General features: G+C 56.9%; 1 protein-coding gene across 2 annotated transcripts in view; it reads left to right on the top strand.

Moving 5' to 3' along the window:
* Positions 1–4632, top strand: part of LOC101939809 (TBC1 domain family member 20-like) — a 34287-nt gene extending 29655 nt beyond the window's left edge. For both annotated transcript variants that reach the window (XM_042861305.2, XM_008165087.4), the window contains 4 exons: positions 354–455; positions 1353–1494; positions 2234–2418; positions 3221–4632. In XM_042861305.2, the coding sequence (XP_042717239.2) occupies positions 354–455; positions 1353–1494; positions 2234–2418; positions 3221–3470 (679 nt within the window). In that variant the 3' untranslated portion in view covers positions 3471–4632. The remainder of the gene's footprint in view (positions 1–353; positions 456–1352; positions 1495–2233; positions 2419–3220) is intronic.
* Positions 4633–13048: the final 8416 nt, after the last annotated feature.

The raw sequence follows: 13048 nt of genomic DNA, 5'->3' as shown, positions 1-13048 counted from the left end.
CATGAACTATTGGAATTTAATTACAAACATTTTCTTAAACATTACATGCATATATTGTCTCATGCTATAGAATTAGAATTTATAATCCCTATACACGGCTACCTCTCTGAAACCTGATTCCATGATGAGAGATCTTTGAGCTATCATGTATCTTAATTAAAACTATCTTTATCAAAAAAATCCATTTTTTTTTTTAAATCATTGACTTTTATCCACCTGGCCTGTAATACAGCGCAGAGGGCAGGGGGGCTCCCAGCCCCAGCATGCACTGGGTGAGAGCGCAGTGATCACGCCCGTCCGTGCTCCTTGTGACTCGCTGGAGACGCCCTCCTCTAACCTCTCCCCGTCCACAGGGACTTCATGGACCCCACAATGGACAGCACCAAGCACATCCTGAACTATCTCATGCCCATCCTGCAGCGGGAGAGCCTCCGCCTCCATGACTTCATGCTGAGGTACCAGTGGCGATGCTGGGCGGGGGGATGTGCGCCATTCAACGCTGCCTCCTTCCCAGGCCCAGCAGCTCCATGACTGACCTGCCCAGAGGACCCCCACACACACACACCAAGATGGGCCCAGGATAGAAAAAATTGGGTTGGGCCCTGCAGGTTGGGAGGCATCAACAGAGCTGGTTGGGTGTGGGGGAGGAGTCTGGGGCTGCAGGGGCAGGGGGGCTGTGGGGCAGGATTGGGGGGCGAGGGGCTGCGGGTTGGGGATGGAGTGGGGGCTGCAGGTTGGGCTGTGGGGCGGGATTGGGGAGCGGGGGACTGAGGGTAGCGGTTGGGGGATGGGGTGGGGGGCTGCGGGGCGGGATTGGGGGATGTGGGTAGGGGTTGGGGGACAGTGGGGGCTGCAGGTTGGCGGGCAGAGGTGGGGGGCTGTGGGTAGTGGTTTGGGGATGGGGTGGGGGCTGCAGGTTGGCGGGCAGAGGTGGGGGGCTGTGGGTAGTGGTTTGGGGATGGGGTGGGGGCTGCAGGTTGGCGGGCAGAGGTGGGGGATGGGGTGGGGGGCTGCGGGTGGAGGGCTGCGGGGCGGGATTGGGGGATGTGGGTAGGGGTTTGGGGATGGGGTGGGGGCTGCAGGTTGGCGGGCAGAGGTGGGGGCTGTGGGTAGTGGTTTGGGGATGGGGTGGGGGCTGTGGGTTGGCGGGCAGTGGGGGACTGTGGGTAGAGATTGGCGGGCAGTGGGGAACTGTGGGTAGAGGTTGGGAGACAGGGTGGGGGCTGCGAGTTGGTGGGGTGCTGTGGGGGGCTGCGGGGTGGGGTTGGGGAGCAGGGACAGTCCTGGGGGTGGGTATTGGCAGGATGGAGACGGGCAGTGCCTGAGCAGGACCCTCTCTCCCGTGTCTGCAGAGCGGAGGTGGGGACCATCTTTGCCCTGAGCTGGCTCATCACGTGGTACGGCCACGTCCTCACCAGCTTCCCCCACATCCTGCGCCTCTACGACTTCTTCCTGGCCTCGCACCCACTCATGCCTGTCTACTTTGCTGCCGTGGTACGTCCAACTGCAGTCCTCAGCCCTGCGGAGCGGTGCCCCCAGCCCTGGCCTGCCTGGGGAGCAAGGGGAGTGGAATTGGGAGGGAGCCCTGTCCCCTTGCACCCCGCTTCTGTGGGGGGCTTAGCAGGGGAAGGTGACCGGCCGCCAGCCTGCCTCCATCGCTCCCAAAGGCAGAAGGGCCCATTGTCCCTTGAACACAAGCCAGCGAGCACAGCTCTGTCCCCTGGCCCATCTCACAAGCTAAGCCCGCTGGGACGGGTCAGCAGCTGGCTGGGAGAGCTCTGAGTTGCTGGAGGGTGGGGGTGGGTGACGCAGCGGGAGCCAGCCCAGTGCGGTGCCAGGTCCTGTGCCTCTAGTCGGGGCCATTGATGAACCTCTGGCAGTTTTAGTCAGGCGAGTTGTTTAACCTGGAGTCCCAGCCCAACTCCCAGGAGGGTGACACTGTTCTGTGGCTCCCAGCTGGTCATGGGTTCTCTTTTACTGCCTGTCTCAAGCTGGTGTGTGCTGTCCCTGTTCACTGTTTAACAGCTGCTGTGCTCCACCCCAGAGGTGGCTGTTTTGTCAGTGGCGTGGTAAGGTGATGGACCGTGAACCATGTGACGGGGGCATGGCAGGGGCAGCCAAGGAGAGCCCTTGTCGGGGCTGGGAGATGTGGGTTATTGCAAAGGCTCCAGCCCCGTGGCCATGCTGGGAAGCCACACGTGTCCCATGGGACAATGACGCGCTCTCCTTGCAGATCGTCCTGCACCGGGAGGAGGAGGTGCTGGCGTGTGACTGCGACATGCCCAGCGTCCACCAGCTTCTGTCCCAAATCCCCCAGAACCTTCCGTACGAGAGCCTCATCTCCCGGGCCCTCCGGCTCTTCCAGCGTCACCCGCATGCCGAGCTGGCAAAGCAGGCGGCTCTGCAGCACCACAAGAGGTGAGGGAGGGCAGGGCTGCGGGGGGAGGGGGTGTGCACCCGGCCCCCAGTGGTCTCCCAGGTGTGGGGTTGCCCAGGACCCTGGCAGGAGTGTCTGGTTAAAGGTGCAACTCTTCCCTTCCATTGCTCATGTAGCTGCTGCAGGGCTGGCTGGCTGCCCCCCTCCCTGACCATCCCCGCTGCCGGGGGCCGGGGTTCCTAAACTCCTTGTCGATTTCCCTCTGCCCTCGGAGCAGCGAGAAAACCAGGCCGTCTGGCCGAGCTCTCAGGCATGCTGGCAGCTGCAGCAGGTGGGGCGTGGGGGGACTGGGCACCCCTCTTAGCTCGTGGTGTCTGGCAGGCCGGTGGTGAGCCAACCCCCCGCATGCAGCCCAGGGGCTGAGAGGCTCCCAGACCGCAGCACAGGCTGGTAGTGCCAGAGCTGAAGGGCCCTGGCTGTGGGAGGAGTGGCGCGAATGGCTTTTCTGTGGGTCTCCGGCCCCTAGGCGGCGACGTAATGGTGGACGTTGGAGCCGGTCCGATTCCCTCCCATTCAGGGTGTCCAGCTCGGCAGAGCCGAGGGCTGCACTGGCCAACAGCCAGAAGCCGGGGGGTTGCGCTCAGAGATGCCCCCCTGCCTTCTCTTAACATGGCAGTGCAGCCGAGGACGGGTCTCCCCATGCAGCGCGGCCTGGCCAGCCAGGAAGAGAGCTGCATGCTGGGACCTGTGCAGGCTGCGCATCTCGGCATTAGGTGGGGGGTGCCCTGGCCAGCCCTGCATGTCACCCCTGCGCTAACCAGCTCCCTCCCCGTCTCTTCCCAGCATCTCCATAGGCTCCTTCACCGCCTTCCAGCTGGCCACCTCCCACCAGCGCCCGGACACCGTGCTGCGCAGACAGCAGCAGCAGGACAGCGCCCACGCCGAAGCCACTGCTCTCCTGCCCACGGCCGGGCACAGCCCGCTGGTGAAAGCAGCTGTGTGGGGGATTTCAGCCACGCTGGGGGCAGCGGCTCTGGCCGTCACACAGACTGCCCTGGAGTGGGCACCGGAGTTCTTACTGCAGCTCTTCTAGCGCCCGGCAAGCCAGCCAGGACCCTGCGGCCGGCACGTGCCCCGGGCCACGGAGCCACAGCCCTCGTGCCTCCTCCGACTTAATTTATTGGACAGTCAAAGGCTGGACAGCCGAGCTCAGCCAGGCTGTGCCCAGCTCAGAGCGGCCAGTAGCCAAAGCACTAGCCACAGTGGCACCGAACTGGGACAGGCCTTTCCTGCTGCTGCCTGAGCCACTCGTGGCCTGGAGGGGGCAGGGCTGGGCTTACACCCCGGGCGAGAGCCGGGACTCGAACGCTGGGTCTCTCCCATGGCTGGGGCAGGCCCCACCCCGGCTCTCAGGTGGAAGCATAGAACGGTGACCGCGGGGCGCTTTCAGGGGAACAGAGCACTAATCCCCAGCCCCCGCTCTGGCCCCAGAGAGCTTTCCTAGCTCCCTTTCCCCAGCCTCTGCCCCGTGGGGCTGTGCTCCTGCAGGCCGTCCTGCTGCACAGGGGGTAGGTGTTTGCTAAGCACCAGCTGCCTGCGTGTTTGTGCACAGGACCTAGGAAGAGAGCCGCCCCCACCCGGAGCCAGGCAGGATGGTGTGAGCGGCTGGGGGCTCCATGGGAAGCGCTGTCCCAGCAGAGTGGGGGGGGGGGGGCGCGCTGCAGGCCGGGGCAGCGTGCCAGGAATGGCGGAAGGCGGGGCTCACTGGAGTGAGGGCGCACAGGCTGCAGGCATGAGCAGAGCCTGGAAAGCAGTGAGGAAGGGCGGCCCCGTGCAGGCTGCGCCAGGGGCGAGAGGCCTCGCCTAGATCGCTGCTTCTCTCCTGCCTGTGTAGCACCCAGGGTCCTCCTGGCATCTCCTCTGTACCCGCCCTCCGCTCTCGCCTCGGCCCTGCCAGCCCGGTCCCTCAGCCTACGATGGAGAGACGCCGGGCCCAGAGTCTGGGACAGGCCCTTTTCTCAGGGCTTCAACTTTATTTCTTCCACGTAAAGCCAGTGCAGCCCATCAGCCGTCCCTTCCCCCAGCACCGGGAAAGCAGCCAGTGGTGCCTGCCTCCCCCTGCGAGTCCCAAGAGGTGGCAGCAGCAAATGGGGTCGGCTGGGCTCCCCCCGCTGCAGGGGGGGCAGGCTGCTGCCTGGGAAAGGCACAGCCCCCGGAGCACTGGGTACGGGTGTGAATAAAGTGCGTGAGCCTGGCCCCCTGTGTCTCACTGGCTGGGGGGAAGGAGGGTTGAGGGAAGCAGTTCCAATGGTTAGAGCAGGAGGTGAGGGGGCAGGAGGGCTGGGTTCTGCTGTCCCCTCAGAGAGAGGCTGGCGTCTGTGGGTGCTTGGGTTAGGGGAGCGCAGTATGAGCCCCCCAGGGTTGATTTCCTGGGGCTTGAGAAACACCCCCACCCGCCGGTGCAGTCAATGGCAGCTTTGGGTGCCCTGCACTGACAGGGCCGAGTTGCCTGCCACCCGGGAGCTGCCCCTGGGCCTGCAAGAAGAGCTGGGCTGGGGGACGGGCGCCAAGGGGCTGGCTGCCTGGGGTGGATACAGTCCCTGCCGGTTGAAGCTCACTACTTCTCCCGTGGCGTTTTGGGTGGAGTTGTGAAGCCAGGCCCTGCGTGGTGCTGGATTGTGATGGGGTTGTGGTGCTCGGTGCCTGGAGCGCCTGTGCCGCTGGTGTAGGGAACTTCACAGGCACCGCTGGGGGCTGGCCCGAAGCAGCCGTCGCCGCAGGGCAGGAGATACCGTTCCACCACTGCAGCCTCTCCTGCACCGGCCTCACCAGGGAAACGAGGGGCTTCCTGGGCTGGACTGAGCCTGTTGGAGCTGCACTGGAAGCCCCACCCCACCCACACAGGAGCTTTCCTACCTCCAGCCAGGCTGGCTGTAACGGTCCTCAGGCAGCCCGGAGCTCGTCTGCCCCCCAGCACTGCCTGCGAGGCCCAGCCCTGTGCGCCACTCCCCCCACCTGCCCCAGCCCCCTCTCTGCCTGTCCCCTGCTGCCAGCCTCACCCCTCTCAGGTGCCTTGGCAGCTCTCTGGCCTTCGTGCTCTCTGCTCGCCTAGGTCTGGCTGGCGCGGCAGAGGTGGGAGCCCAACACCGGAGGCGGGGGCTTGGCCTTGGTGACACGAGCAGTTGGCTGTGCCCTGGGGAACGGTACGACTGCTGCATGGGAGGAGCTCAGCCCTGCCGTGGGAATCCCCAACCGCCCAGCCCGTTAGTGGTGCCTCATCCCTCTGACAGGCCAGGCCTGCGCCGTGCAATGTGCCGGGGTGGCCTCAGCCCCGCCACTGGGTGACACCGTCCCAGCAGTGGTTCTACAGCGGCTCCAGCCCCGTGGCAGCCCCGATCAAAGGCGCCTCTCCCTGACACTGGGACGGCCGCGTCCGGCTGGGGCGAGTGGGATTTAAACGTGGGAGGAGGACAGCGGTGTGAGCCTAGAGCTGCGTGGAGCAGAGCCAGGGGCAGGTGCCCAGAGCTACGCTGGTGAATGGTGCCTCATGCAGCACACCGATGGCTCAGAGGCTGAGGGGCCGGCTGGGCCAGTCGGACCCTGTGGGAGGCTCAGATGCAGGGCACCTCTGGGTGCAGTGGGGCTGCAGGGCAGCACGTGAGCCGTGCCGGGAGGTGGAGGCTGCAGCTCCCTGGGGCCAGGTGGAGGAAGGCCTGAGGTCCAGGCATGTTATGCTGGGGAGGAGCGAGGCAGGGCAGACAGCTCGGCTCATGACCGCCCCGAGCAGGGCTGGAGCACTGTGTGAGTGGGGGGGAGCAGGGGGTCTCAGCACCCAGTGGGGGACAGCTGTGGCAGGGGAGCGTTTGCACTGGTCCTGGCAGGGGTCGCTGTGGGTGCAGCTGGAAGGAGGAGGGTGGGGTGTTTGCACGGCCAGTGAGGGGTGGGGACGAGGCTGTGGCCATCTCACAATCCTGCCTTGACGGGAGCTGTGGTGCCTGGGCCTTTCCAGCCCCCAGTAACCCCCTCCCCCCAAGGCTGGCTGCACAGAGGGCTTGCTGGTGCTGCCCCCTTCTGCCGGGGTGGTGTCTGGTAACAGCTGTAAGCCTCTTTCCTGCATCCCGCACCTAAAGCCCCCCAGGCTCTCGGCCCCTTGCTTGCAAGGACCTGGCGCAGACAATGGCCACGGTATCACAGATACCAAGAGGCCAAGGCTAGAAGGGCCCATGGTGATCATCTTCTCCGGCCTTGTGACCCAGATCACGCTGTGTCAGTGACCGGTCCTCTTCATTATTTCCCACTCCCTCAGTTTCTGTGTCAGCTGCAAACTTTATCAGGGATGATTTTATGTTTTCTTCCAGCTCATTGATAAGAATGTTAGTGCAGGGCCAAAACTGATCCCTGTGGGACCCCACTGGAAACCCACCTGCTCAAGGATGAGTCCCCATTTATAATTACCTGTTGGGACCTATCAGGCAGCTTTTAATCCATTCAATGTGCACCAAGTTAAATTTTATATCGTTCTAGTTTTGTAATCAAAATGTCAGGAGGTATCAAGTCAAAAGCCCAAAAGTTTATGTATGTTGCATCAACACTATTACCTTTTTCAACCAAATTTATAATCTCATCAAAAAAAATATCAAGTTAGTTTGACAGGATCTATTTTCCATAAACCCAGATTGATTGGCATTAATTATATCACCCTCCTTTAATTCTTTATTAATCGAGTACTGTATCAGCTGCTCCACTATCTTCCCTGGGATAGATGTCAGATTGACAGGCCTCTAATTACCCTGGTCATCCTGTTTACCCTTTTTAAATATTGGTGTAACATCAGCTTTATTCTAGTCTTCTGGAACTTTCCTGGTATTCTAAAACACTGAAAATCAACATTAATGGTGCGGTGAGCACCTCAGCCAGCTCTTTTAAAACTCTTGTATGCACGTTACCTGCTGATTTTTAATTGTCTAACTTTAGTAGCTGCTGTCCAACATCCTCCTGAGAGACTAGTAGACTGGAAAGAGCGTTATATGGGATGACTACATCTTTTTTTGACAGAACAAAAATATTTATTGAACTTTTCTGCATTATTATTGATAAAGTCTACAATTTCCATCTAGTAATGAATGGATTATTCTTTTTGTTCCTAATATACTCCTCCTTATTGTCCTTAATTCTGCTGGCCATAGATTTTGCCTTGTATCCTTGTGCTTCCCTTATTAATGTTCTACAATTCATAATAATGTTCTAGTTTCTGATTTATATTCATTATTATCAACTTCCCCTTTCTGTGCTTTGTTACATATTTTCTAGCTGCTGTTACTTTCCCTCTCAACCAGGGTTTTTTTTTAACCAATATGGCTGCCTTCTTTGAGACCCTTGTTGATGTTTCAGCTAAGAGGTCAAGGACTGAATGGATACACAGGGACTGAGCCCGCCCCCCACCTCCTCTTATTGTTGTTTGGAGAGTTCTGGATTGACAGCTGTGGATACCCTCAATGTGCCTTTACAGAGTGGAAAAGCTGCTAGTTAATTTCATAGACTCATAGACTATCAGGATTGGAAGGGACCTCCGGAGGTTTGTGCCTTTGCTGTGGCGTGAGGCCTTTAGGACTTTCTGCTCCTTTTTGACTGCACTAAATCCACTTCACAAGAAACAAGCGCATTAAGAATGGAGAAAATAAAATCAAGGGGTTTTGTTTTGTTTTAAATAATTGATTTGAACTGGCCGCCCTTATGAGTCCCATTAAAATTCCATTAGTGTTGTGTAAGATATGTGATAATTTCTGGAAACTTTAAAAGAATTTCCACCCCTTGCCTTGTGCTAGACACTTAGCTAGGTAATAATGCTCTGAGCATGGCATGTACCCTGGTCAGTGTGGGGACGGGAGTACACACTGGGCTAGTGAAATATTTATTTATACGCCTAGAATGCTCCAATTCAGGGGGGTCTCCATAGGCAGGTGACAGCGGCTTCCTAGATAAACACACACACACGACTTTCTGGCGCCAGTCCAAAGTGACACAGTTGTTTTGCCAGGCTGGGAGGCTAGCAAGCAAAATGGTTATTAACAGTTAAAGGTGACCGTATTCCTAAGCAGGGGATGAGTCTAGGGGCTGTCCAGAGAGGAGCTCGGGGAGGGAGAAAAGCCAGCAGAGAAAGTTTGTAATGAAAAATCGAGAGGGAGTTTGTCACGGACTCACAGATCGTGCCCACTCTTGGCCCCGTGCGGTCCATGGAGGGGTGCCCCTTTCAGTGTGACAGCCCTTCTCGGGGGTCCACTCTCTCCCGGGGTTGACCCCTCCACCTTCTGGAGCCGCACCTCTCTGAGCCTTAGCACGTCTGTCTCTGCCGTGGGCCCCCTCAGGGAGTCCACTCGCTCTGGACCCCCGGAGCCTCCACCCCTGAAGGGGTTGATGCAACCCTGTTCTCTAGACCGGAGTGACTCTCAGCCAGCATAAAACAGGAGGATTTATTGAGAGTTGAACACAGCCCAGGAAACTCTCAGGGCCTCAGGCCTGGCCTCCCTCAGCCCAGCACATCCCAGTCTCTCTGCCTCCAGGTGGGCTCTGCCTGCTCTCCCGCTCCAGCCCAGAGCCCCCCTGCTCCCAGCTGGGCATCTGAGATCCCCGGCCCCAGGCCCCACCTCTGTTCATTGTCTTCTCTCCAGGTAAACAGGGTCGTAAACCGGGGCCTCCTCTCCTCGCTTCTGTCCTCTGGCTGGAACCGGCTGGTTAGGTCACTGGGTCCTCACTCTGCAGCCCATTGTCCGCCCACTGTCCCGAACCGGCTGCGTCTCCTCAGCTGGGCCTCCGGGTCACCAGGTCACCAGTCGCTGGGGTGTCCCTCCTCCCGGCCATCGGCTGGGTCCCCAAGTCCTCTCTCCGGTCCTCTGCAAAACACACCCCCTCTCCCCTCACCTCATTCTCTAGACCGAAGCGACTCTCAGCCAGCATAAAACAGGAGGATTTATTGAGAGTTGAACACAGCCCAGGAAACTCTCAGGGCCTCAGACCTGTCCTCCCTCAGCCCAGCACATCCCAGTCTCTCTGCCTCCAGGTGGGCTCTGCCTGCTCCCCCTCTCCAGCCCAGAGCCCCCCTGCTCCCAGCTGGGCATCTGAGATCCCCAGGCCCTGCCTCTGTCCATTGTGTTCTCTCCAGGTAAACAGGGTCGTAAACAGGGGCCTCCTCTCCTGCTTCTGTCCTCTGGCTGGAACCGGCTGGTTAGGTCACTGGGTCCTCACTCTGCAGCCCATTGTCCTCCCACTGGCCAGAACCGGCTGCGATTCCTGAGCTGGGTCTCCGGGTCCGGTCGCTGGGGTATCCATCCTCCAGGCCATGGGCTGGGGTCCCACGTTCCCTCTCCGGCCCTCTGTAACAACAAACTCCCTTTCCCCTCCCCTCGTTAAACCAGAAACACCCAGGGAAACTGAGTCCCACCCCCGCTGCATGCAAACCATTGAAACCCCACCGAAACCAAGAAAACAAACAAGAAAATCCCCCACTTTGTCACAGAGTTCATCTTTCCAAGGTCCCCGTGCATGGAAAAGAGGGAGACACCCGGGAAGCAGCTCTCGGTGTACCCTGCGTTATTGTGTGTAAGGTATATTTCCTCTGAAATACTTTTGTTCTCAGTAAATGATTCTTTTGCTTAAAGGAGGCCATTTGTTCACTGTAGCGACCACTGGCGGTGCCCTCTGAGGGAAGAGACCTGCAGGGTCTACACCCAAGTCAGACCTGCTGAGGTAAAGCACACGTGATTCATGGGGCTACCCCCAGGCTCTGGTTTGAGAATGGGAGAATTTCACCAGTCTGGCCTGAGCTCAGGTGATGGCTTGAGGCCTAAAATCTGAGCAGGGGGGGCCCTGAGCGGGGGGGAGGGAGAGGTGACGTTTCCCCAGGAACCCCGTCTTGAGACCTGTCAGCATTTCTGGAAACTTGAAAAGGCGTTCCAAAGAGCACCTTGCAATCATAGACATAATGGGAAGTTTTATTTTTCTTAAAGATATAAAATCTGAACCTTCCCCCCGGCTCACATGCCAAAAACTCCAACCCTCTCCGGAAAAGTAATGGTTGAGAATAAGCAGGTGGCACGAGCAGCGTGAACCAGCAATCCCAAGACAGGAGCTGCTTCATCGTACCAGTAACCTAAGCAAAACACTTGGAACTAATTAATAAGAACATAAGATCGGCCGTACTGGGTCAGAGCAAAGGTCCATCAAGCCCAGTATCCTGTCCTCTGACAGTAGCCAGTGCCAGGTGCCCCAGAGGGAATGAACAGAACAGGGAATCATCAAGTGATCGATCCCCTGTCACCCAATCCCAGCTTCGAGCAAACAGAGGCTGGGGACACCATCCCTGCCCATCCATGAATCTAGCTCCCTTTTGAACCCCGCAATAGTCTTGGCCTTCACAACACCCTCTGGCAAGGAGTTCCACAGATTGACAGTGTGTTGTGTGAAAAAATACTTCCTTGTGTTTTAAACCTGCTGCCTATTAATTTCATTTGGTGACCCCTTGTTCTTGTATTATGAGAAGGTGTAAATAACACTTCCTTATTTACTTTCTCCACACCCGTCATGATTTTATAGACCTCTATCCTATCCCCCCCTTAGTTGCCTCTTTCCCAAGCTGAAAAGTCCCAGTCTCATTAATCTCTCTTCATACGGAAGCTGTTCCATACCCCTCATCATTTTTGTTGTCCTTTTCTGAACCTTTTCCCATTCCAATATATCTTTTTTGAGATGGGGCGACCACATCTGCACGCAGTATTCAAGTTGTGGGCGTACCATGGATTTATATAGAGGCAATATGATATTTTCTGTCTTATTATCTATCCCTTTCTTAATGATTCCCAGCATTGTATTCGCTTTTTTGACTGCCACTGCACATTGAGTGGATGTTTTCAGAGAACTATCCACAATGACTCCAAGATCTTTCTTGAGGGGTAACAGCTAATTTAGACCCCATCATTTGATATGTAGAGTTGGGATTATGTTTTCCAATGTGCATTACTTTGCATTTATCAACATTGAATTTCATCTGCCATTTTGTTGCCCAGTCACCCAGTTTTGTGAGATCCTTTTGTAGCTCTTTGTAATGAGTGAAACTGGTCAAGCAGTTCATTGTAATTGACATTTATTGAGGATATTTTATCTACCACTTATTTGTAAATTAATTTTTTTGGTTATTCATCAAGCTCTGTGTGTCAGTCCATCTTCACATTAGACACCCGAGGGCATGTCTACACTACAAAATTCAATTGCCCTCGCTTAGGCTGGCGTACAGCCACCGCAGTAATTACATCGCTTGTGTGCGTGTCTACATTTTGCTCCTTGTGTCGACGGTGCATGTCCTCACCGGGAGCACTTGCACCGATGGAACTGTGATTATTCCCCTCTGTTCGGCACTGGTGAGGCCACACCTGGAGTATCGCGTCCAGTTTTGGTCCCCCCACTACAGAAGGGATGTGGACAAATTGGAGAGAGTCCAGCGGAGGGCAATGAAAATGATCAGGGGGCTGGGGCACATGACTTAGTTCTGGCAAACCCAAATTTTAACAAGCCCTTTATGGTGTTCACCAACACCTCAAACACAAAACTGGGGGCGGAGTTAATGCAAAAAAACCCCACCCAATCGTGTACCTAAGCAAAAAGTTGCTACCCCAAAAGCAAAACTACACGGCCATCAAAAAAAAAAAATGCCTGGCCTTGGTGTAGGCCCTTAAAAAACTAGAGCCATATCTCTTTGGGCAACACTTCACCGTGCACACCGACCACTCCCCTGACCTGGCTGCACCAGATGAAAGGAGCCAACGCCAAGCTCCTGAGGTAAAGCCTGCTCCTGCAAAATTATAACATGGACGTGGGCCATGGAAAAAAAAGTGCCAACCTAATAGCAAGTGCGTTGTCCCAAAAAGGGGGCCCTGAACTGCCCCAGGTCACTGGTCGAAGTAACCCCGCTCAGTTCAGTCTCAAAAAAAAAAAAAAAGTGATGGAGCAGGGAGTGGGGCGGATTTGACCGGGGAATGTTGCAGGGGAGTTACATTGGGGATGGGAAGGAAGCTACCTGAGTTATAACCTGAGCCGGGAGGGGGGTTGGGAGAAGTGACACCTTTTGCCCCGGAGACGGAACAAAGGAGAGGGGAGGGGAGAGAGCTGCTGGAGGAGTTTGGAGTTTCAGTTTGGGCTGGGTGGTGCAACGCAGGGAACCCCAAGCTGGGATCTAAGCTCCCTGAACCCCCCAGAAGGACTTGATTGAGGGGTTCTGGTTGTACCTACACGCTCTGCTTGGGACTGTGTTCCTGTCATCTAATAAACCTTCTGTTTTACTGGCTGGCTGAGAGTCATGGTGAATCCCAGGAAGAGGAGTGCAGGGCCTTGACTCCCCCACACTCCGTAACAGGGAGGTCTAGGTTGGATATTAGGAAAAACTATTTCACTAGGAGGGTGGTGAAGCACTGGAATGGGTTCCCTAGGGAGGTGGTGGAATCTCCTTCCTTGGAGGTTTTTAAGGTCAGGCTTGACAAAGCCCTGCTGGGATGATTTAGTTGGGGATTGGTCTATGATTCTATGAACTGTCAGTGTGGGGCATTGCAGGGCGGCGTCTGAAAGCCAGCAACAGTCGATGTAAGCAAGGCAGCGTCTTCACTGACACTGCGTCGACCTAACGAC

This window comes from Chrysemys picta, chromosome 2, assembly GCF_011386835.1.
Source record: "Chrysemys picta bellii isolate R12L10 chromosome 2, ASM1138683v2, whole genome shotgun sequence".
Lineage (NCBI taxonomy): Eukaryota > Metazoa > Chordata > Testudines > Emydidae > Chrysemys > Chrysemys picta.
This window is presented reverse-complemented; position numbering and strand designations above follow the sequence as displayed.